The following is a 25567-nucleotide window of genomic DNA, read 5'->3' as shown; positions in this document are numbered from 1 at the left end:
ACAATTAAGAGTAACAGGATTTACTCCTAGATGTATATACCTCATCAGGGCACAAATACAAGAATGTTCACAGCAGCTTTTCACAATAGCAAAAATTGGAAAAAAAACAAATGTGCATTATCAGGAAAATGAATAAACTGTGATATATTTATACAATGGAATATACTATGTAGCAATAAAAACTAATGAATTACAGATGTATGAGGTCTGACAATGAAGTTCACGAACTCATCCTAGACAAAGCGCTGTATCCCTCATTGCTGAATATCACTAAGGTCACCTTCGAAGTACTCCCCATGGGAAGCTATGCACTAATGCCAGCACCTAGTCCACTCTTCAAAGCAATTTTGGAACTCTTTCTGGAATGGCCATCAGAGCTGTCGTCTTATTACCCTTGATGTCCTGAATGTGATCAAAATGTCTTCTGTTCAATATTTCCTTTATCTTTGGGTAAAGAAAGAAGTCATTGGGGCCAGATCAGGTGAGTAGTGAAAGTGTTTCAATACAGTTATTTGTTTCCTGGCTAAAAACTCCTCACAGACAGTGCCGTGTGAGCTGGTGCATTGTTGTGATGCAAGAGACATGAATTGTTGGCGAAAAGTTCAGGTTATCTAACTTTTTTACGCAGCCTTTTCAGCACTTCCAAATAGTAAACTTGGTTAACTGTTTGTCCAGTTGGTAAAATTCATAAGGAATAGTCCCTCTGATATCAAAAAAGGTGACCAACATTATTGCAACAAGTTCACAAACTTAATTGTCAGTCCTTGTATGCAATAACTTGAATGAAAGGCAGGAACAATTTTTAATTAAAAAAACACAATGTTTCCATGTATACAAAATTCTAAATATGCAATTTAAATAATATACTGTTTGGGTAAACAAAACACATGGTGAAACTGTAAAGAAAAACAAGGAAAGACATGTAAAGAATTCAGAATGGTGGTGACCTTGGAGGGAGGCAAGGGAGGGGTATGGAGGTGATATAAATGAAAGGGGCTAATAGGAAATTTCAAAGGTAATAATAATTTTCTCTTCCTTAAACTGGAAGGTGGGGTATCCAGGTAGATCTCCATTGTGTTGATATTCTTTATACCTTACACATATCTTATTATTTTGTTTTTATCCATCCAACACTAAATAAAAATATTTTAAATGAATTAAAAAGGAGTAGTAGACCTTAGCAATATGAATCAAGGTGGAGAGATTTTAAGAAAAACTTTATACTTGAATGAAAATTTTTCTTGTATAATCTGATGGCTGCTTTTCCTTGTATCTGGCATATGTGTAAACTCAAGTCCATGAGCTTCTGTGGTCACAGTCGCTGTTAACAATGACGTTATGATGACTTTGCCTGTGTTTACCATGCCTGGCCTCATTTCATTTCTTGGAGCTGAATTTCTAGGCCTGACAAATTAGGGAAGACAGAAATAAAGGTTTGGAAAAGAGTTTCTGTATAAATGGATGACTAAAACATTTACCAAACAGTTTTCTTTGGAAAAACAGAGCTAACTAGGTACGAGTTCAAAAAAATAAAAAAATTAATAATAGGATGAGAATTTCCAAAGTAATTTCTATCCTGTCACTGGTTTGTCTCAATAACATGAATATAAAAATAAATAACAAATTAATTTCACAAATTTAAGCTTTCATGATTAAGGTTACAATATAAATAGCATATTAATATACACATGGCCTTTTGTATGCATTTCTGGCATAAAGAAAAGAGCAGTTTCAGAAGAGCACTAATTTGGGTCCTTAAAACCTGTTTTAATTATTTAAATCTCTTGCACATAAACAAGACTGACATGTAATATCTTGGGCTTTAAATTAAACCTCTGTATGATATGACTTCATCTATTTGGTTTCAAATATAGGCTACACCCAAAGATCTGACAAGAGCTGAACTTATTCAAACTTTTATAAAACCCTCTTATAATACTCATTATGGTAGTTGTGATGTCTGTGAAAAAGCCATTATTCCTAAAGTAGCCAATTCTGTATAGTCATCTATCTACCTATTCATCAGTATTTACTAAGTGAAATGCTAAGTATGTTGTACAACACAAGGGGTTGAGAATATCAAAATGTAAGATTAAGTCCTTACTGTGTACTAAATTACAGTCTAAATGAGGGCAAAGGCATGTACACTATGCAACAGTGAACTAAATATCCAAATGAGGGTAAGACATGAAAGGCAAAGAAAGGGGAGGTTGATCTACCAGGGTAGTTAGATAAAACCTCATGGGAGGTTTGATCTCGAAGGAGAAGTGGTATTTAGGAGTATGAAAGGACAAAAGGAAGACAATTCAGGCCAGAACCTTGCAAACAGTCAGAAATGCTTACATTATGTTGCAAAAGCAGAGAATAAAACAGGCTTTGATGGAGTGAAGGGCTGGGACATTCTGGCAGGTGAACTGGGGTGGACCCAAGTTGTGGAGAATCTAGAAGACTGGGCTAAGAAGTGTGCACTGAAGTGTGGATAACAGAGTCACGGGAGGTTTCTGAGAGGGTCTGCACAGTATGCACTCAGTGTTTTAGAAGACTGACTCAACGTGGAGGAGCAGGAAAGTGACTGGAGGGTGAGGAAGTAGTTGAAAGAGATTTGCGTGGCCTGGGTGACCAGGAGGATTAAAAAGGGAGGAGGTGGCAGAGGTGTGACAGCAAAGACAGGCCCTTGGTGACGAGGCCTGGCAGGCCTGGCAGTCTCTGTCCTCTCCATGTCCACTTCATCCCTCACATCGCCGCTGAAGTACTCTCTAAACACTGATTTTGAAATGTTTCTCCAATCCTTCTTACATGCCACTGTTTACCGTATCACTACCACTACTCAGAATAAAAGAAAAATACATTCCACAATCTTAATGGTTCCCTACGCTTTACCAAAATGAGTTCAAACCTCTCACCTTGGCAATGAAGACCATTTGCAATATGGCTCCAACCTTCCTTTTCAGCTGTGACATTCTAACCATCTATCTACCTCCCAGCCAACACGGGCAGCCTACCATACGTATGTCAGGGGCCCTCACGAAGCCCACAGTCTCGTCTTACCAAACGAAACCACCCACTGTTCCCTGAACATTGTACCAGGCCTCCTCACAATGAGACTTTCAGGCCCCCTGGCAAAAATGCCACTTCCATATAGTTGATGGCATGATAATAGCTATAAACAATGTCAGAGGGGTAGTAGACTGGGGGGGGGGTTATCACTTTGTGAGGGGTGTAAATGTCTAATTATGTTGTTTTGTACACCTGAAACTAAAAAAACAGCTAATGAAAAAAAAAAAAAAACTTAAAAAATAATGCCACTTCCTCTCTCCAGACTCCTTGATCCAACCAACAAGCACCCAAGGACTCTCTGCTTACACTTCTTTTTCTGCACCCCTTGATTTCACTGTGTACAGTACTTCTGTCCAGTGCCCTTCTCTCTTGCTGAAGCCAGGCACTGTGTCTTAATTATTTTCATTCAGGAAATATTTGTAGAAGTAAATTGACTGTACGGGATAAAACAGAAGGAAGAATACAAGGTTATCAGTCCAGTGCTTTTCTGATTTCTCACTGTTGAAAACATGATACCTGAGTTTGCTTTGTGGTTTCAGGCCCCCAGTGGAAGCGCTCAGCAGTCTAGTGTTCCCAAAGCCCAGAGAAGGTGGTCTGCTCAGTGACTCAAGCGAGGGACTCTTACGGAGATAAGGGTCTGGTTTCAGGTCCTCAGCCCTTCCCTTTAGAAGATCTGCATGAACAACAACATAATCATCTATTCCTGGAGAAGAGAAATTTGACTGGTCATCACGCTTTTTCTCTCAAGTACAATACAATTCTCATTTTATTCCCTAGTACAAATAGCCAATAGATATAGATATAGTTTGTGGATTAAAATGCAAGATATAGTTTATGGATTAAAATGCAAATAGGGGCATGGTATTTTCTAGAAGGGATTCTCCAGGCAGGACTGACTACGTAACTCAAAGGGACTAATGCCAAATTAGCCCCTTATTCAAAACTTATTATGAATTTCAAGATGGCACCAGCAGAGCACTGAACCAGGCCCTTTTGAAGAGCCCTGTGCCAAATGCCCAGGCTGCATGCCCACGAAGCAGCGCAGTCCTCAAGTCAAGTACTCTGTTTTAATCGATGGGCACCTGAGAGAGGGCTGACAAGAAGAAGCCTAACGTGATTATCATGTCACAGATGGCAGCAGGCAAAAAGCTGGGAACTAAGAATGAGACTATTTTACAAGAGAAAAAGCCATTCCAATCATAGGCCCTGGCTCACTAAAAATAAGTAAAAATAATTCTTTCAAGGCTCCTCTCTGCCATATTAGTCATATTAGTCTGAGTCAAAACAGGTAATGAAACAGCCTGAATCCTCCAGAAGATATATTTTTTTTTAACTTTAATTTTTTTTAATTAAATTTATTGAGGTGACAATTGTTAGTAAAATTACATAGATTTCAGGTGTACAATTCTGTATTACATCATCTATAAATCCCATTGTGTGTTCATCACCCAGAGTCAGTTCTCCTTCCATCACCATATATTCGATCCCCCTTACCCTCATCTCCCACCCCCCACCCCCCTTACCCTCTGGCAACCACCAAACCATTGTCTGTGTCTATGATATTTCTTAATGGACTACAAAAGTATCGACAGGCTGGTGACCAGGCTGAGCCCACAGTCACATCCTAGGATACCATAAATAGCCACAGGAGAAAACAGTACTTTCACAGCTAATAGCCACCAATTATGGGTAGTAAAATTGAGAGTGAGGCTAATTAGCTTGGAAGAGCAGAGAAAAACAGTGTTTACATCACTAAAGAGAACAACAAAAACAGTGCATTAATCCCCTTCTGCAGCTTCTGATGACCTCAATGTTGGCAAGGGGAGCCTGAAAGCAAGCAATTTTCACCGTGTAAACAGAATCATCTGGCAGACAGGTGCCCAGTGGGGCAAAGCCGGTGGTGTCAACAATGAACTATTTACTTCAGGGCAATAGCTATTGTGGTCTCAGCTCAGTATTTACCTTGTCAATTAAAAGAATGGTTTCTCTAAACAAAAGAAATTTTTAAAGCTGGAGGAACAGAGAAGACACAAGTACTATGTCCAAAAGCTCACCTAATAGACTTGACAATAATACATTTTATGACAGATATTTTACCACAATGAAAAAAAAGCTCGCCTAGATGCACAGCGCTACGCATATAATCAAGTTATTCCCCATTTTACACTATAGAGCACGTGTGGAGAACACAAATCAGGCAGGTTTTCAATACTGTTTTGACCTCCCCTGCATCTTTAGTAAAGATCACTACAAAAGGACCTGCTCTAGGGACTCACTCAGCCCTTCTGTGTTTTCTCTTGTTCTCCTGACCTTAGACACCCACTGGTCTTTGGCCACCATCTCCTTCTTCCTGCAGGTCAGTACCATGACTTGGAGTCCTATGTAAACCTTTATTTATGAAGCTCAGCAATCAGAGCTTATTTAATCAGAGCAATCACCAGCTTCATGACCAAAAGGCCACAGGGTAGAAAGAATCAGGAAAAATCCTATCCTTTTTAAAATCAGTGTGGCTGTTGTAAATCATTTAGCCTCTTTAGGGCTTGAATCTCTCACATGTGAACTACAGGGAATAGGCCCATGTAATCTTTAAATTCTCAGTGTCAGTGTTTATCTAAGTCTAAAATCCTTATTAATTCCTTGAAAAAGATAACAAAATTTGGAAGGGAAAAAAATAAGGTGGTAAGGTAAAAAAATTTACAACCAGAGTGACACTTACCTCATAGGAACTATTTTAAGAATAAACCTGACCACATTTGACCGTGATCTAAAAGAAGTTCAGTGCCAATTTCTTTTAATTCACACCATGTTATAGAAATTTTGTCTTATATTTAAAAACAAAGGACTTCTATCTATGCAATTTAGATTTTTGGCTTTCTCTCTTTCCTATAGGCACCAGTAAATAATCATTTGGTGTCCTTCTTATCTTCTTTGTTTCATTGTGACAGTGACCACACAGACACACACATAAATTGCCAAGTATATATTACGGACAACCTTAACATTCTAATGTCTCTTTGTTCTGGCGCGAACTGTGGATAAGGTGATAACAGCCAAGACTTTTACAGCACTCACCCCGCCCCAGGCCATGTCCACTCAACCCTGGAAGCAATCCTGTGAGGTAGACACCATTATTTCTGGTTTAGAGATGAGGGAACCACAGTACAGAGAGGAAGAATAACGGGGTCAAAGCCAGACTGCAGGTGGCAGTGCCAAGATTCAAACCCAAGCAGTCGCACTGTGTGTCCCCCGCTTCACCGCTCCCTCACAGCAGCCTTCAGCATGGGAGGCGCAGCAGGAGGGAAGATGTGACACTATGAAGACTGCATATTACAACCACCACTTCATCATCAAGATGTGAATTTTAAAAATATATGGTATAACAGGCAGAGGATTAGACTCAAAGACAAAGATATCTCAAAAGACATACGTGTCTTTTAGGAATTATAGAATCAACAGACCTTTGGAATCAGATAAGATTTTTTTTTCTTATAATACTTTTAAAGATTTTAAGATATTCTCCTAAGATTCAGGAAAAAACAAACAAAAAAACCCCCAAAGTTTGACATTTCTGCCCAATATATGCACACTGAGAAGTGCAACTAGTCGGAGACAGTTAGAATCTAATGTTCATAAGACATATACATTCAGAGTCTGAAATCGTTTGGAATAAATGCCACTGATTATTTTTCTAAGCTCTGTTTTATGCAAAGATTAAAAGTTAACTCCACAAAAATGTAAGTCAAAGTACTTCATATTTAAGGTGATTTACCTGAGAGGGGAAGGTCTGGAAGATCCAAGCGCTGAGTTGCTCCTTTGCTGGCTGGCCGAACACTGGTGTAAGTTGAATGCCTCTAAAAAACCAAAGGGCACACCAGCACGGGTGAACTTGTGACATCAGGTCCAGCACAAACAAGTATGCATGCATGTATGTACAACAGTTCTCAAGCTCCTTAGAATCAGCAGCAAGAGCTTTTAAAGCCACTTATTTATTTGTATAGACAATAAATGTAATTGGCACGATCCTCAAAAGGAACAGAAAGGACATATAGTGAAAAGAAAGTCAGCCTTTCACTCCCATCACCCAGTGCTTCTCCAGGGGGGTGGTCATTATTAATCAGCTTTATGAATATCTTCCTGCAATACTCTATGTATCTTCAAGGATATGTGTAAAAATATTGTTTTTTAATGGCCATCAGGTAAATGAAGATACTCAACATCACTAATCATCAGGAAAATGTAAATCAAAACTACAATGAGATATCACCTCACATCTGTTAGGATGGTCATTATATAAAAACAAAAAAACAAAACCCAGAAAATAACAAGGGTTGGGGAGGATGTGGAAAAATTGGAACCCTTGTACACTGATAGTGGGTATGTAAAATGGTGCAGCCACTATGGAAAAAAGTAGGGAGGTTCCTCAAAAAATTAAAAATAGAACTATTGTATGAACCAGCAATCCCACTCCTGGGTATTTATCCGAAAGAATTGAAAACAGGATCTTGAAGAGATACCTGCATGGCCATGTTCATGGCAGCATTATTCACAAGAGCCAAGAGATGGAAACAATCTGACTATCCATCAACAGATGCGTGGATAAAGAAAATGTGGTATTTACACACAATGAAATATTTTCAATCTTAAGAGAGAAGACAATCCTGTCACATGCTACAACATGAATGAACCTTTAGAACATTATTTGTAAAAGCAGTTTCATTGTATTGTTTTTATAATAAGTTTAATCCAAAACAACCTAAATGCCCATCAACAGAGGAGTAGTTAAATAAATCACTACACGTGATGTGATTTAAAATGAATTATTTCTCCAAATACTGACATTTAAAGATGTCTCTGATATATTCCTTCATTCAACAAATATTTATTGAGTTTCTACTACATGACTGTGCCAGTCACTGCTCTAGACAACAGACGTAACAGCAAGCAAAACAGATAACAATCTCTGTCCTCAACATTCCAATGAAAAAGTGAAATGAGACAGTGTCTGAATAATATGTAGTGTGATCCAATTTATAAAATTTTCTCTCCCTCCACACACACACACACACACACACACACACATTTTTAAACTACAGAAAAAAATCTAGAAGGTTACACAATAAGCCATAGACAGTGGTTATTCCTGAGGCTAGGAAGCAAGGGAGATTTTTAACTTTTTCCCTTTTAAACTGAAACTTTTGGGAAAAGATACTTTTAAAATTAACACAAGAGTAAAAAACTGACAATGATCTGAAAGTCAACCATCAGTAGAATGGATACACTGTGGTATATTTATGCAAAGAAACTGCTGCAACAACATGAATGAATGAATCTCACAGACATAAGTTGAGCAAAATAATCTAGTCACAAAAGATACTATATGATCCTACTTATATGAAGTCCAAGATCACACAAAACTAACCTATGGTAATAGAGTCAGAATAATGGTTACTTCTAAGGAGTTACAGACTGGGTGGTGGCATGAGAGGGCCTTTTGAGGTGATGGAAATGCTATCTTGATTTTGGCTGCACAGGTGTATGCATATGGCAACATTCAAGCGACATATTTAAGAGACGTGTATTTTACTGTACATGAATTACAGCCAGTGGTGTGCTGCTGCCAGCTGGTGTGTACCTACTCATAAATAAGGGCCAATTGTTAAATCTTCAGGAATTTTGAAAGCTAGTTGTTAAACACAGCCATTATTAAAATTAAACTTATTAAAAGCAAAAGTAATAAATACTCAAAACTCATTGCTTCCTAATTCTTTTCCTATAGTTTACTATTGAGGTTATTTATACCTACTGTCTCTGCACTGTAGAAATGCTATATAGTGCACATCTCAACTCCATGTTCACTGATGTCATGGCGATAGTTTGAAATAGGCAATGGGGAGAATATTCATACCACAGAAATTGGTAAACAGTACAAATCAGGGTCCCCTCACCAAAGAGGCAGTTGTTAAACATTTACAGCAAAACTAGTATTTATAGCTCAATAAAAATAAGTAAAAATGAAGCATGACCTGTTTGTTTTATTAAATAAATTTGATGATTATCATAAAATAAATAATTGTTTTATTAGGTTTTACATATAAGGTGGTAGAAGATACCTTCAAGGGCAAAATTGTAAACTTAAAATATCCCAAACAATATACACAGCTACAAAGGACACCAGAAAATGACACTTATTAATAATAACATCAATCTTAGCTCAGGAGAAGCAATATGCTGAATATGATTAATAACATCAAAGCCTAGTCTGAGAAAATGCCACGAAGTTTGGTCCAAAACCTCCAGAAGGTGGTGAAGGTGACAGGTTGCATCCAGTGAACTCTAAGAATTTATAAGTTATAAACATTCTCTCTCTCTGGGGGCATTTTTAAAAAAAAACAATTCTTTGAGGAAAACATCTAATTCAATGCGCATTTGTAGTAAAAATTGCAATCTTCATTTAACTGAAAACTTCGAAAGTGTCATCTTACGGGAAACAAAGAAAGAGTTATTAATAAAATTGTATGACGTTTACAATGTCTCTCCTGTATCTTTATTAGGCATCAAAAAGTGTAATTTCTAATGAAGGTTAAACTATTCTTATTTTAGGCCTTATTAAAAATAGTGTTCGACGTGCCTCAAAAAATAAACAAATTGGTTTTCACTTCCCTTTGTGCTTTTGTAGAAGACACTGTTATAATATCGTGACACTGACCACCACCCACACACGCAAGGCTCTTCCAATACCTGCATTGGAGAAACTGCCACAGCGGGGGCAGTCCTCACTGGTATTCCACTCAGAGGACTTCTGGGGGCCTTATGGACAGAAACATTCTGTCCAGCTCCACCTGCCAAGAAAAGAGATGGGAACATTTATATGTTGTTCAGTTCAAAATGGTAAATAATGGTTCCTGATTTGTTATTTTTTGGCGACTCAAAAAAGTATCCTGTGATGCTTATAAAGTGTAACATTTACTCTTTTCTCCTTTTCTTTTCTGCACTAGTGCTGAATTGGGGAATGAGGGGAGGAATCAACTAAATGGGGTTGATCTTAGATGCAGGACACACCTAGAACAACAAAATGTGTAAGGAGCCACCAACAGCAATAACAGGAATTTTTTTTTCTTCTTTCCCCTCCTATACTGTACTTTACATCCTGCAACTATATATTTGACTATAGTTGACGTTCAATATTATTCTACTTCAGCTTCAGTGTACAGCGCAGTGGTCAGGCATCTACACAGTCTATGACGTGATCCCCTGGAAAGTCCAGTACCCATCTGGCACCCTTATGATCTTGACAACATTATTGATTATATCCCCCAAACTGTATTTCACATCCCCATGCTATACTGTGACTACCAATTTGTACTTTCTAATCCCTTTACCTTCTCCCCCATCCCCATCTCCCTCCCATCTAGCAACCATCAGTTGTTTCCCCCCTCCTGTATCTCTGAGTCTATTCGTGTTTTGCTTCCTCATTTATTCTGAGGAACAGGAAAATTCTTACACAAACCATTATTGTTGATTCATTTCCCATCTTCATAGACTGAATGTAGTCACTAGGCCTTCATATCTTTCAATATTTGTAGTCTGATCTTAATCTAAGTTTGCTGAAAATTATTTTAGCAGAGAAAACCAGGTATATCCTAAGGGTAGCTGTTACTACAGTCTTCCAATACAACAAGCATATTTGTTGTAGTCAAGGGAAGAAATACACTGTCATTTTTAATAGATGCACATTCATTTTCTTCTATTTACTATGGTTATGTGCATAGAGTAGAAGTATGAGTTTTTCTCATATATGTAGATAACAGTGAATAAAGGTGACTTGTGAGTCAACCAGACATTTCCAGAAAAAGGCAGGACTATACCAAGATCAAGAATGACAGACCAGTACAAGTAGTCACACACAAGACAAGATCAGGTGAGACGAGTGTATCCACATGTTGCAAGATGAGGAGACCACAGGTACCAACAAGAGAGGTGAATGCGGACTCAACTCCTCATTTCCTGGAAGATGAAGCCTCTGGCTGATCCTGCTCATTCTCATAGGACAGTAAGAAAGCAGAGAGTAGGGAGCTGAATTTAACGGGCACAGAGGCAGAAAAGGATGGTGACAAAGCAGAAATTGGAGGCAAAGAAGAGATGGACAGAAAGAGGAGACTGTATAATATGTGAACCAGACTCCCCATCATCATCTCACTGAAGCTTCCAGCTGGGTAGCAAGTCTCTGTGTACAGTGGCTACATGTGGGGTGATCTAGGAAGAACCCTTGTGGCTGCAACAATTTGAGGCCAGTGTACAGCAGGGACAGCCCTGATATTTGGGCTTTGTTTATGAAATAAAACGCTTAAATACCTGGACATCCCAAGTCAAATGACTTGATAAGGGACTTAACGGTGGCTGCAGACTCGGAAGGTGTTGGCGACGTTCTGTTCACATAGACACCATGCCACCGACCAGGAGCATCGACCTCAGGGGGCGCGGGCTCTTCATGCACAGGTCTGCACAGTAAAGAGCAAATCAAATTGAAAAGGTGGAGGATGTTTCATGGGGGAAAAGATGGACGGAAACAGAACCAGCGTGGAGAAATCAATCTAGAAGGAGAATCCCAAATTTAAAATCCTGTTTTCTGTATCAGCTTTGCATCTTTAGGAAATAATGTAGGTGCGGCTCTCAGTATTTATCAGAGATGCTTTCTTGGGAATGGCCAGAAATAGTATTTTGATATGTAGGGACATTAGCTCTAAATAAAAAGGATGTGAGCCTACTCTGCAAACTGTAAAAAACAAAAAATAACCGCAAATGTTATTTATCATATTTAATTTACTGTCCATGGTGAAAACAATGGATTATCTTGTCAGTATGTATTCCAACCCCTGTCTGGCATGCAGTGGTTGGAAAGATGACAGCTCAGGACTCCACTTCAAGAATTTCGGATGTGATTCAGGTTCCACCCATCAGAGAAGACGTGGGCGGGACCTGGGGCGGGGCAGGGAGGCGGGGCACAGGGTGTTCACTCTGTGGAGACACACTGTGGTAGAGGCTAGATGCTCCTAATAACTGTTCTACTTGGGCAGGCTGCTCCCTGGTGTTAAGGCTCAGGCTCGTGGCAGAGGCCGCAGGTCCCTGGGTAGCCCAGTCCGGTGTTGTAACTTTGGGAGTCGTTCCTGGAAGCTCAGCCTAGATCTGTTTCTTTAGCCCTCCCAACAATCCTGCAAGCCACTTAATACCTTTCCACTTAAACCAACCAGACCACGATCTATTATGTACAACAGAATCCCAACGCATACTGTTTGCCCTGCAAGGGTGAGCACGGTAATAGTATTCTAGAATAAGTAACATGGCAACTCTGCATAAGGCAAAGCTTCTACTCTCACCCAAACTTTCCTGCCAAGTTCTTACTGTGGTTTCTAAATTCGAGCACAGACTCATTGAAGAGTCTTTTAAAGACAAATCATCTGATTCAATCCTGCATGGCTTCCTCATCCAGGGGACTGTACAGCATGTCATTTAATCTCCCTGTGAATGAGCCAAGACAAGATTCCCCCAATCTTCTGATATTTTAAGTCACTGCTCTTTTTATTGTATCAAATTGCAACCGCTGTTTTCCAAGAAGATGACTAATTTATGAGAATGGCTCAAACAGAATATTTCTGGCAGTATATTTTAATAAGGTCAGTGGAAGTTTAAAATATTTATTTACTGATCTTTTTGAAATGAATCTAGCTACTCATAAGCTTCTGTGGTGGAATTTACTTGTTCTTAATTCTCAACGCTTTCTTCTGCAGATCTGTAATCAATGTGAATAGAATAAATTTAAGTGAAACAGAACTTACAACACTTAGATCACATAGCTCTACACTTTTGTCTCCACAGCCCTTCTTTTGAGTGAAAAAAAAAATATCAGTAAACTGATGACTTCTTTGGAAGACAATATTTAGGCATTCAGGAACTGGTAGGAGGATGGGTTTAAAACGTTTTCTGTTTTGTTATTTTTAATGGGCTTGGTTTTTGTATTTTCCCCATTGTGTTACATAGTATAAAATCAGGAAGTGTATATAAAGAAAGAGAATAAAGTCAGGTTATCTACAAGCAGAAAAAGTATATATTTCTGTCCCAGCCATTTTCAGGAAGGTCAGAAACAAGTAAGGCAGGCCACCTTCTTACCAGTCCATTTAAATAACTTGTTACCAAAGAGCCTGTAGAAACTTAGGGCACCCCTCAAAGGAAGCTCATTTTTAAAAATTTGTCATTTCGTTCCTTGATAATTTAATAAGAATAAAATGGAGACTCTTACATTCTACTGAGGTATTCCCTTTAATTATCTAAGTTTCTCTGTGATTCAGAACATCAAATGATAAATAGGAAGACTCCATAAAAAAATTGCAAGGTTGCAGGAACCAACTCCCAGTCCTGCTGCTTTCAGAGAGCCAAAGACAGCATTTCAAATGATCGAGCTGCTTGGCTACAATAATGAAAAAGAGTCAGTATGAGAAAACGCTGCAGGTTGTTTAAGATTAGAGAAGTTACTGGACTAAATACCATGTTATATAGCAGTGGTGTGTGTGTGTGTACACAAAACAAACCCTGAATTGAACCACCATAGCAAACAGTTATTAAGAGTGTTATACCAGCCTGTCTTAGAATTGTTTGGGACCAACCAGTAACAACCCCAGCAATAAATGAAGTACAGTTGACTGTTGAACAACATGGGTTTGAACCACGCCAGTACACTTATATGTTGATTTTTTCCCAATAAATGTGTAAAGTAAGTACAGAGGAAAAAAATGTATTTTCTGTTCCTTATGATTTTCTTAACATTTTCTTTTCTCTAGCTTACTTCATTGTAAGAATTCAGTATATAATACATATAACACACAAAATATGTTATATGTGATATATTATGTTATCGGTAAGGTTTCCAGTCAACAGTAGCCTACTAGTAGTTAAGTTTGGGAGGAGTCAAAACTTACACGTGGATTAGTCATAATAACTTTAACCATAAGCAGACTTGAAATTCCTTATACAAGCCTGTCTTAGAATTGCTTGGGAACAACCAGTAACAACGTCAGCAATAAATGAAGTACCCTCATGTTGTTCAAGGGTCAACTGTATTACATTTCCTCTGTTCCAAGGGAGAATAAGAACTCTGTGTTCTATAAAGGATATTAAGAAATATTTAAGCACTTAAGCAAGTGTATTGTAGCAAATTCATTAAATAAAGGAAAAACTGCAAGGTAGTACTATCAGGTAAACATTTGTGCAAGACTAGCTATTACTGGCTCCTAAGACAAACGTTAGGTTCTAAGGTCAATCCAAATCACCCAAAAATACAAATAGCTTACATAGTTTTTGTAGGTTGGTGCAAAAGTAATTGCAGTTTAAAAGGTTAATAATTGCAAAAACTGCAATTACTTTTGCACCAACCCAATGAATACAAATGCAGCATCTTTCAATAAGCCTAATACATTCATTTTTCCTACAGCGTTTAATAGTTTGCTCTTTCTTCAGATGTATCTCAGAGGAAAGAGCTGCCTTGTGTCTAGGAGCCATGTTTAAAACAACAACAAACATGAGGCATGTTTTCCTTCTGCTCCCAGCATGTAAAACTATGATAATGAATCATTCCCACAAGAATATGTGTATGATAGCACTTCACAGTAAGTATCATGTGTCTTAAAAACATTATCTAATTGAATTTTCCACAAAAACTCTTGTTACTTTAAATGAAAAATTTGACAAAAATCACATGGCTCATAAGTGGTGAATCTGGTATGCAAATCCAGCTGTTTGACCATGCCTTTCTCAAATTTTTGATCCTGCATGGGTGTTCTATGAGAGGCATACAAGAGTTCTAAAAAAAAAAAAAATGCTGATGGTATTTCTTGTTAAAATTTATTTAACATATATTTAAGAAAAACACTAATATTAATTTCATTGCTCTTATTTTTATGCAATAATATGTTCTTAGAAAGTGGCCACCCATGCCTGAGAATGACAGACAATGGTAGGTGAATTGACAAATGCACATAGGACAGGAGAATTCCCAGGGACCATGTCATCTACTTACTGACTGCTGGTCTACCTTACATATCTTTCATTATAATTTAAACATATTATGCACATGTCTGTAATTTTTAAAAATGTTATCTAACCTGAATCATCGCTTTCCTCATTCAGTTATAGACCAGGGTCTGCAAATGTTGATTTTCTACAGCACTTACTTCATCAGACAGACCACAACTTTGCACTGTTGTGTATTTTGATCTAAGAACTTGTGAGCTCTTGTAAGTAATTCTTTTTAAAGTCCTCGCAGGTTAACGACATTTAGAAAACGTCACATTATGCCACTGCTACCTTCACAATTGGCAGATTAATGTTTGTAAAGCAGACCAGTCATGTCAACCACATGCTCACAAGTTCTTTCCTGAACAACGGAATGAAGCCCAGCTCCAGGCCTTTCCGGGTACTACACACCCTTACGTCCTATGACTCCCCTCCACCGTCCAGCTTTCAGACTGTACAAGACACCCGAAGGTCTGTTTTTTTATGTCCTGCCTCTGTGCCTTTGCTCATTCTATGCCCTTACCTGAATTGTAATTTTCTCAAAATATTTCTTATTGTCATGCACGAAACAAATCTAAAAGGACTTTGTAGCTCTAGAGTGAGGCAGAAATTAGTAAGTATTCTGTCGCTCAGATGTCAAACAGTGTCTTCTGAGTTTCACTTTGAATTTCAATATAAGCATACATACGACAAAAAAAGACCAACAGGGTAAAACGGTGATTTGAACATAAGCATCTTAATCTCCAAATTTCAACAGCAAGAAACAAAGAAACATCACAAAGATCCTGCATCAGTACTGGAAACTATAGAAAGATATTATCTACTTGCCTTAGACTTTGAAGAATTTCTGCTACAAAAAGAATAAAGCGGGGGGTGGGGGGACGGAAAGACAATACTACAGGTTTATCCCCAATTCCTTTTCAAAGAAAATGAAGCTATGGGAAAACCCGTTAGTATCACCTATACTGGCAGGCGGGCTGGGAGGGGCACAGGCTGCCCGGGGAGCATACAGAGCGTCTTTCCTGCAAAGCATCAGTGACATTAACATATGGCTGTCCAAGGAGGCCCGGCCAGGGGTGGTTTATCCCAGGCACAAAGGACAGTAGCAAAAAGCGGCAGATCAGGAAAAGCTACAGCACACACCTAAAATAAGACAATGGGACAAGTAAAACTAGACCTGGAAAGCTGCCCTCCTTCCCCCTCCTCTCCCCAGGCCCCCAGTCCAGTTTCAGCAAACAGAGAAGAAATTGGACATAGGTGAATTTCCCCCACTAGTGTCTCTGACAGGTAACATGAATTTACCTTAAAGAGCGAGCCTTCCTTTTAGTTTAAGATCCAAGAATATATTTAAAAGTAGTCAGGCAAAGTGGGAATAGGTCTAAGCAGAGTCTACAGACACTGATCTTGGGCAAATATCAGGCCCTGACACACATTATCTGTTTAAGCAAAATAAGTGATGGGCTAAAACATGCCCTGACCTATTACTATATTTCATAACATAAAATGAATAGAATAATTGCACTCAAGGGAGAAGACATTTGTAAATTTAAGACAGGAAACAGAATTGGACACTTGATAACAATCTGCCTTGAGACCACAGTAAAATTAAAAAAAATAATATAATTTATGAAAGGTGACAACTTAAAATGAAAGGATGAAATTGAAAAATGGTATGAGTAATCTAATAATTCCATTAAAATATTTTAAAGCAGGACCACCTCAAGAGAAAAAGAAATGAAGACATATTGGAAAAGTCTCTCTGAGTATAGACAAAATGAACAATGTAAAGGTGGAATTTCAAGTCAGTGGGCAAAGGATGGTTTTGGTAATAAATGGTGCAGGCCTGGCTATCACACGGAAGAAAAAGACCCATCCCTCACACCAGACTAAATAAGGAGGATCAACTATGACAGAGAGAGGAAAACAGATGAATACAACGGAATAGCCTATTTATACAAGATTAGGGTTGGGGAAAATCTTAAACAAAAACAAAACACCCAGAAGCAGTAAAGAAAAATGCTAACAGTTGTATTACATAACAATACAAAATTTCCATGACAAAGATGATAAAGCCAAAACACCCAAAATATACTGTGATAAATACACATCCCAAATAAAATACTATATATTTATAAACTGATAAGAGAAAAACAATCAGCTCAAGTGCTAAACTAGCAAGTCTCAGAAAAGAAAATGCTAATGGTTAACATATAATAAAAATATGCTCAGGGAAATGCAAATTGAAATATTAATGATATAGCATTTTTTGCTTACCCTATTGGCAAAAATTAAGATTAATACTATCTGCAGCTACGAAGGCTGTGTATAGACAGGCACTGTCATTAAGAGTAAAATGTCCCGGGGCGGCCGGATGGCTCAGTTGGTTAGAGCACGAGCTCTGAACAGGGTTGCTGGTTCGATTCCCACATGGGCCAGTGAGCTGTGCCCTCCACAACTAGATTGAAGACAACAAGCTACCGCTGACCTTCCGGAGGGGAGACCAGATGGCTCAGTTGGTTAGAGGGCGAGCTCTTAACAACAAAGTTGCTGGTTCAATTCCCGCGTGGGATGGTGGGCTGCGCCCCCTGCAACTAAAGATTGAAAATGGTGCCTGGACTTGGAGCTGAGCTGCGCCTTCCACAACCAGATTGAAGGACGAACGACTTGGAGCTGATGAGCCTTGGAGAAACACACTGTTTTCCAATATTCCCCAATAAAGTTTAAAAAAAAAAAAAAGTAAAATGTCCCAAGACTTAGTTAAGTGATCTGGCGATATGTATTAAAATTAAAAGCATGCATATTCTCTAATGTAATAATCACTGAGAACATTGATTACCTTACAGGGTGGTCCTAGAGGGGAAGAAAGATTAATACTTTTTAATATTTTTCTTTATACATCTCCATTTTGTTTCCAATAGACCTAAATATTATTTCATAATTATGAAGAAATCTAAGACATTAAATCATCAAATGATCTACATATTTTTAAATTTCAACAAGACAAATCTAGACTTCAAATTCCATGTGATATATTTTCTGATACTTTAATTTCCTTTAAAAATTAATTTATGCATAATTAGTAATTTTGCTATTTGCCCTCTTGTTCTAATAATCATGTAAAAAAATGACATTCATATTGAAAATCAACTTCCTATCTACAACTTGTAAGTCCAGCTTGTTTCTACCTCAAATTCTAATTATTTGACATGGCTTTAAAGTTCTAACACTATATGCACTAGAAAATTGAGAACAAATGACACAAAGGCCCTGCAGAAACGTGGCCAGTGATAAAAAAAAAAAATCAGGCAATAGACTTTTCTAAATAATATTTATTTAGCACTTCATAAACACTTACATATAAAAATATCCAACAGTCCCCAGAGTAAAGACAGATCAAAATATGGGGTGCAAATACAGCTGTGAAGTTTAAATTGAGGTTGTACTTTCTTATTGTTTATATTAGAAAACACCCAGCAAATGAATTTCGTATCATTCTAATAATTCTCAATCTGAAGTAAAAACCAGTATATAAATTTCTATCCTAGTAGGACAGTTCCAGCAAGTGTCTAAACTACTTTTACAGAGAAGACATCAACCTCTCTTCTTTCTAATGCCAGCCAAATTTTTCTAGTGATTCAGTGCCCTCCAGTGTGACACCGACAACGTCCTCCTGAGTTAAAGAGCATTCCTGTTCCTAACTTTCCTTGGATCGGACAGTAACTCTTGTCTTATCCTTCGGATAACACAGCTGCCAACGACCTGACGCTGTCTGGACTATACACTCACATGCGAGCTGCAGGACGACTTGCTGAACTAGATACAGATCTTCACAAACGTATGTAATTCCAAAAGTTTAAAATCACACTTTGAACTTTATGCTTCTGGATTTAAAGTCTTTAAGTTTCCAGTGTAAGTTTTATTCATGAGGCTTTGGTTGTAGTTCTTGTTCATTAGTTTTCTTGTTCATTAGTTTCATAAACTTACCTGGTTTAACTACATCCTTTATCAACCAAATACCTACTATGTTGAGCCCAACAGAAATTTTTAGAAATCAACCCAACTCAGTGGGTGGCTTGTTTCAGATGAGGAAATGAAGTTAGATCCCAGCTTGAGCACGCTCAATCAAGCCTTGATATAAAGGAAAAAGAACTTTCTAACTTCTTCAGAATGAGACGTTACACAGATAACTTCCTATTTTGCCTTAAATAGTGTTAATTCCAAGATTATCAGATACTGTATTCAAAAGGAAGCATGAAAATAAACTCCAAAAAGTAACACAAAAGCATGGGTTGCATTCACCAGCACTCTGAGTTTGCTATGCCACCGCTCTCTCTGAACATTCTAGTTGCATGTCAAAATGTTTTTCAGAAGACTTGTACTTTGCTTTTTTTTTTTTTCAGAACAATTTATTTCATTTTATGCTCCAAATAAAAGACTGCTGAATCTTCTGAGAATACGAAAAAGAGGGAAGGATCATCTGTGTGCAACGAGTTGATTCCAAAATGTAGAAAAAAGGCAAAGAGACTTGATTGCAATGACTGTGTGTGAAACAGTGGATTTTATTATAAGGAGACAATTTGACTCTCTATAAAGAGGTAATATTCTCCTCTACGTTATTCCCCCTTTCATATAGAAATGGCTGTAGTTTCCCATCATGGCAAGGGCTGAGCTGTCTTTCTTCCATCAAATGCTCTGCTAGCTGACAGAGACCATGGAGCTGTGAAAATAGAAATGGGAGGGGAAAAGCTGGTAAAGGAGTTACTTAATGCAGTGATCGTAATGATCTTAGTCTACAAACATAAGAATTAACAGCTGACACTGTCCCACAGGGAAAAGCTAATACCCAGAATAGGACCAACATGTTTGAAATCCTATTGTTCTAATTTTCTTGGATGTCAAATGTCTTCAGAGAGAAAAAATGCCAAAGGCTTCAAAAGGCCACTACCAGGCTCCTCCACCAGTCCTTCACCACCAGACAACCGGGTGGGTGAAGTGGAGATACCCAGGAGGAACAAATCAGGCTCTCTGTAAGTTACAGAGTAGCTCGTGCTTCCCTCTACTGCCCAGAAGTCAAAGCCACAAAAAAGAAGATTTATTATTACGGCATAAAAATCCTCAAGGCCTAAGGGAAGCTCCTGTCCACACTTTTCAAAGCCAATCTGTAAAGCTGGGGCTTGCGGAGCAGGGAAGGAAACAGAGCTCCTTAGAATTACAGGCTATGTATCTAATGCCATAAAGGCAAATTTAAGCTATGAAAAAATAAGTAATATGAAAGTGAAAGAATTAAGCTTGTTGGGATACCAGAGGACCAGTTTTTACATCAAGGGCCAAATAAAATGCATGGGCCCCCAACAGTCATGGTGCTAATGTGAAGTCTGCTCAGAAACTGCTTAGGAATCCCCATGAGAACTGGACCCCTTCCACCAGGGCCAGGGCTGCTGTATCAAAGCACCCACAGAGACCCGGAAAAGACAACTTAGTGACTCAAGAGGCTGTACCTCCAGCTTCTATACTTTCCCTTGCAGTGACTGCCCCAGAATCTCAGTGAGCAGAGGTGACGCATTACAGCTCTAAGAACAACACAGAGGGTGGCACAGGCACATGACTGACATCAGGGCAGAACACATTTGTGCACACACAGAGTTAAAAGCCAATTCCAGAGAGTCTGGCAGTGAGATGCAGCCATGCCACTTACTTCAGAGGTGACAACGCGAGAACCAGTGGTACAAGCTAAACACAGTTTGAATCTTAAGACATTCTGTCTTAGAAGCTGATACAGTTAATTAAGCACAGATGTTTATAGAGTTTTTAACAATCTCTTTTTTGAGATGTTTTCCACGGGTGCTTATTGGTGTCATATCATAAACACAGTAAAAATCGAGTAAGTCACCCTAAAACTAATGGTCTTTACTGTTTCTGAGTAAGAGGAAAAGCACATAGGTCTTTCCCTACTACTGTTTGAGAAGCCTGTGTCATATACCGCTCATCGACAGTGACTTTCTTTAGAAAGGCTGCGTGTGGCCCATCAAATCACCAAGTCGAGCTGCATGTGTGTTCTCTGCGTCTGCCAGGCCCAACGAGTCAACTTTCAGGAAAAAGAGCTGATGTTTTCATTTCTATGGATGTTTTCATTTCAATGTCTTTCTCTTAATGGTTCAAAATTAGAAGAAGCCAGAGTTGAAAAAATGTATTCATTATCCTTTCATTTATTAATTTGAACATGTCCAGTAAAACATATCACTTTCAGGTCCATAAAAACTACATTGGCTTGTTCAAATTTCTGGAAGAGAAAGATGAGGTCCACAGCCCAGCTAAAATATGGAAATGCTATCGTGTCAAGGAGATTCTAAGGATTGCATTGGAAAGATGGTACTGCTGGCACGTGAGCTCCTGACTCTGCCATCAGAGAAAGGCCAGCTGACCAGCTGGTCTCAGAGAACAGCAGAGCTTACAGTGGCCTTAAAACCCAACTTTCATCTCCTCATTTAAGAGAGGAAGGAGCTAGGTCTGGGAAGGAAACCTTACCAGTAGGTCGCAAAAGTGAGACTACAGCCTCATTTTCCCATATATATTAAAATCAGTTTTCAGATTCCAAAATAAAAATATCTTTGAAAACAAAACAGGACTGATGATCGCTAATTAGCTAACTTTTTAAATTATCTAAAATACTAAGTTAAATAATGTTCCACTTCATTTCAGCTATTGAGTTCTTGGTCACGAATGCTAACTTCATTTGCCCTCTTACTAGCCTAACTATATTCCTTCAAATGCCCACGTATGCAAAATGAGAGTCTGAATCAGTTACTCCCGTGTAACAATCAAGGTGCTTTTCAGATGCTCTTACCTTCTCTCGGTTGTACTTGGAGGACCTCATCAGAGATTTTTCTGCAAGTTCTTTGGCTGTGCCTGAACCAAGAATGACTTTTGAGTTCTCATTATATGACTGTCAAGGTCAAATTGAGTTTCAGTCAAGAACCCATTCAGCCAAGATGGAAACACTACGTCGCTTCAGGACCTTTGAGGGTATGAGCTGGTTTCAGGTCTTGATCATGAGGTAAGTTCAGGAAGTGGCTGAGCCATCAGCTAGCAGTTACTTTCAAATGGTCAACTCTTTAGAAGGTGCAGTTTGCCCTAGAAGTGCAGAATCAGACAAGACACCGGTCCTGGCAGTTGTCTGAAGTCCTGCCCAGTGCAATGATAGGCAAGAAACACACTGAAGCCTACAGGGTTTCAGCAACATGCCATATTCTGGATTGGTGTCAGGTCTAGAATTTGAAATGTTTTGTGACCAGGGATTAAACTGCTGGATTTGGGAGGTAGGTTTGCAAATCACTGCAAAATCAAAAGAGAAACATATTGTGTTAAAAAAAAAAAATGACCCTAAGTGTGAAGATGTAGGATAGAACATATGGAATCCTAAATTGTCAAGATGCATGCAAAGATTTCCTATGATATCAGGGTTCAAGTTGTATAATTGGGCCTGTATCTTAGAATCGAAGAAATGCAGCGTCTCATACAATAACTTGTTCAGTGCCACCAGATAAACTCAAGACTTGCTTTTACCATTTATCTTTAAAGTAACATATAAACAAAGCAACACAGGTTATGATTTGTGTCTTCCAAAGACACACAATATAAAAGCAAGACAAATGGACAAATGAAAGCAGATACAAAAGCAAACAAGAATGGCCTCACAATCATTTTAATAGGGAACACGATCAAATCTAGTTTTCTTATTCTCCTTCTTCCTTAACTTAAAATTCACATGTTTTGGTGGGCAGGGGGTATAGGTGTGACTATAAAATAATGACCTTGATTTTTAAGAGTGAATTGTGGAATCAGCTCCACATCTTATCTTAGGCTGTTTTATATAAAAATCACAAACAAAAAAATGAGGGATTGATTGAAATTTGGTAAGAGAATCAAAACAATTCTGAGAAGAAATCTACTCTTTCCAATGTCATGAAATTCATGGTAATACAAAAGACCCAAAGGCTCGGAATCTAGCCAGTGAACAACCTTCCTGCTCTTGGAAAACATGTAAAAAGGGCAAACTGTACAAATCAGCATTCAGAACCTACTAAATCTGATTTCAAAATACCATTTTGTATTTGAGAGACATCTGGAAATTCAAGATAATTTCCTAATACTCAAGAATCTCAAAGGTAAGGATATTTATTCCTGATTGGGGAAGGATAACACTGCATTAGTTAAAGCCTACAACACTGTTTATAATCTTGTTTGTAAACCATTTGAGTTTTAAATAATAATTAACTTTGAAGTCACTGTGGGAGCACCTCCCTCCGAAACTCTGCTGTTGAGAAAGCTTCCGGGGGCCATCCATACCTTGTTTGTTTCCCTCCCTCAAGAACAGACGAGAAAGTCACATATCAGCCAAAAGTAGGTTTTCCATGCTCATCCTTTTTAACAAAGCGGGTTATTTGAAGGGTTTCCTGAGGTAGCCTACAGGTGCTTCCAGTAAAGAAGCATGTCCCTGGGCCAGAAGGAACGAGCCCTTTATCTAAGGGCAATGCCCACGGGGTCGCATCCTGCTTTGCCTGCTGCTTGAGCGACGTGCGCACCTCTGCAGGTGTGGCTGCTGTCTGCCACAGCGTGCGCCTCCCTGCACTAATAAACACGATGATTTAAGGAGCATCCTAGACATGGCATCTAGTCTTTCAACCCAGGTGACACCTGGCTAGAGCTTTTGTACATATGTAAGTGCAGACTTTTCTCGTCCCCTTAGGCCAGAGGACGGCAGTGACCGGCACTGGATGGACTATTCCTAGTTGTGCAATGGCAGCAGCGGCAGAGAGAGCCTAGAAAAGGGTAAAGATTCGGCACAGAGACACAAAAGCATCACAGAAGGCCATGCGTGGTGACTGAGGGAGAAGCCAAGCACCGTGCAGGAGCCCTCAGCCTCGCAAGGCATGGCTCCGCTGTGACCCACCTGCTGAGGCCCTGCATGTCCCCCAGCTCCTTCTGCAGCCTGGCAGTCTTCTCCTCCTCCTCCAGCAGCCGCCTCTTCACGCTGCGCAGCTCCTGCTGGGCCTCACATTTGATGTCGTTGGCTACCACGACTGCGGTCTGCAGGTCCGCCTGGAACCGCCTCCACTCCTCAGTCTCCTCCTGTAAACGCCAGAGTGCACGCCATAGTCAGACGCCACGGAGGCTGGCGCTGGGGCAGGGGCTGCAGGGTCCCCAGCGCCCATCACCAGGAAAGACTGGCTGGGCAGTACTTAGCGAAGCACCGTAAAAGGCACAGGTGGGCATGACAACTTCGTGTCATGACAGTTCTCTATCCTGAAACTGAATGGTTGCTTTCATTTTACTTCTTGCCAGTACTAACTGGTGGTTCCAGGGCCCGGGCCATGGAAATGTACTATGAGAAAACAGTCGAGAGAGAGTCAGCAGGGTATTTTTCAAAGGTCTCCAAACCTAAGAGGGGGACACATCCAGTAAAAGGATGCCCATCCCCTGCTGTAACCGCATCTCACCTTTATCTGCTTAGTCAGAGTCTTCAGCTGCCTCTCCAGGTCTGATTTCTGTTCCTCCAGCTTTATCACACTGCCTAGAAACAAACAAGTCAGACAGGAATTAGAAGAGGTGTGAGACTGTTGGGAGAAGGTCAGCTAGGCAGCAAAGGAGCAGCTCCAGATTTGGCAGTAGGTTTTCAAATCCATCCATCCTACTATAAATTCCATTCTTAGCCCTGAAAACTGGATGCCAGGAGCAGGCGGTTCTCCCACGTCAGACAATGGGATGAGTTGGAAACAAGTGGTGTTTCCTTAGGTTAGATGACAGGCTGCAGAACTATGAGGCACCATGGGAAGAGACCTCCACAGCCACTCACACCATTACACATGCTCTCGGCCTCCCCAACATTGGCACACGTCATCCTGAATGTCCTTTCATCGCTGTGAGGTAGGGGGCCTCTGTGTAACAGAGGACGTGACTGGTTATTACTATTGCGACTTCTAGGCCCATTTCTAGAGTCACAGTTCTTACTCACAGTTAAACCTCAGAATCACATGCGAAGCTTTTCAAAAACACAGATGTTCAGGCCCCAGACACTGATCCATGAAATCGGAACCTCCAAGGGCAGAGGGGACATGATGTGTGCACTTTAACAGCTCATGGGTGACCTGACTCTCTCTCCCTAATTAAGACCATCTTCAGGCCCTCCTCCTCTCTGTCTCCTGTTCTCTCCAGGTTGCTATCAGTCATTTCTATTTACACCTGATCAGATCCATTACCTAGTTAAAATTCTTCAATGCTTCCTCACGATCCATTTCAGAGCAGAAGCTGTCTATTAAGGATATGGATCAGAATTGTCAGAGAAGCTTCGCAAAAAACCCACAGGGTCAGGTCCTACCCCAGCAGTTCTAATTCAGCACGTGGGGCCTGAGAATTTGTGTTTGGGGTCAATACTGCAGAATGAGAAAAT

The 25567-nt window shown here is 39.4% G+C and overlaps 1 protein-coding gene across 6 annotated transcripts in view; it reads right to left on the bottom strand.

The window, feature by feature from the left end:
* Nucleotides 1-25567, bottom strand: part of SPECC1 (sperm antigen with calponin homology and coiled-coil domains 1) — a 241520-nt gene that overhangs the window by 46493 nt on the left and 169460 nt on the right. For all 6 annotated transcript variants that reach the window (XM_019757420.3, XM_088801896.1, XM_088801895.1 and 3 more), the window contains 6 exons: nt 24618-24691; nt 24071-24249; nt 11410-11555; nt 9796-9896; nt 6827-6908; nt 3574-3730 (listed from right to left, as the gene is read on the bottom strand). In XM_019757420.3, the coding sequence (XP_019612979.3) occupies nt 3574-3730; nt 6827-6908; nt 9796-9896; nt 11410-11555; nt 24071-24249; nt 24618-24691 (739 nt within the window). The remainder of the gene's footprint in view (nt 1-3573; nt 3731-6826; nt 6909-9795; nt 9897-11409; nt 11556-24070; nt 24250-24617; nt 24692-25567) is intronic.

This window comes from Rhinolophus sinicus, chromosome 12, assembly GCF_057876585.1.
Source record: "Rhinolophus sinicus isolate RSI-liver-muscle chromosome 12, RSI-T2T, whole genome shotgun sequence".
NCBI lineage: Eukaryota > Metazoa > Chordata > Mammalia > Chiroptera > Rhinolophidae > Rhinolophus > Rhinolophus sinicus.
The sequence above is the reverse complement of the archived record's forward strand: the minus strand, read 5'-3'. Positions and strand labels throughout refer to the sequence as shown.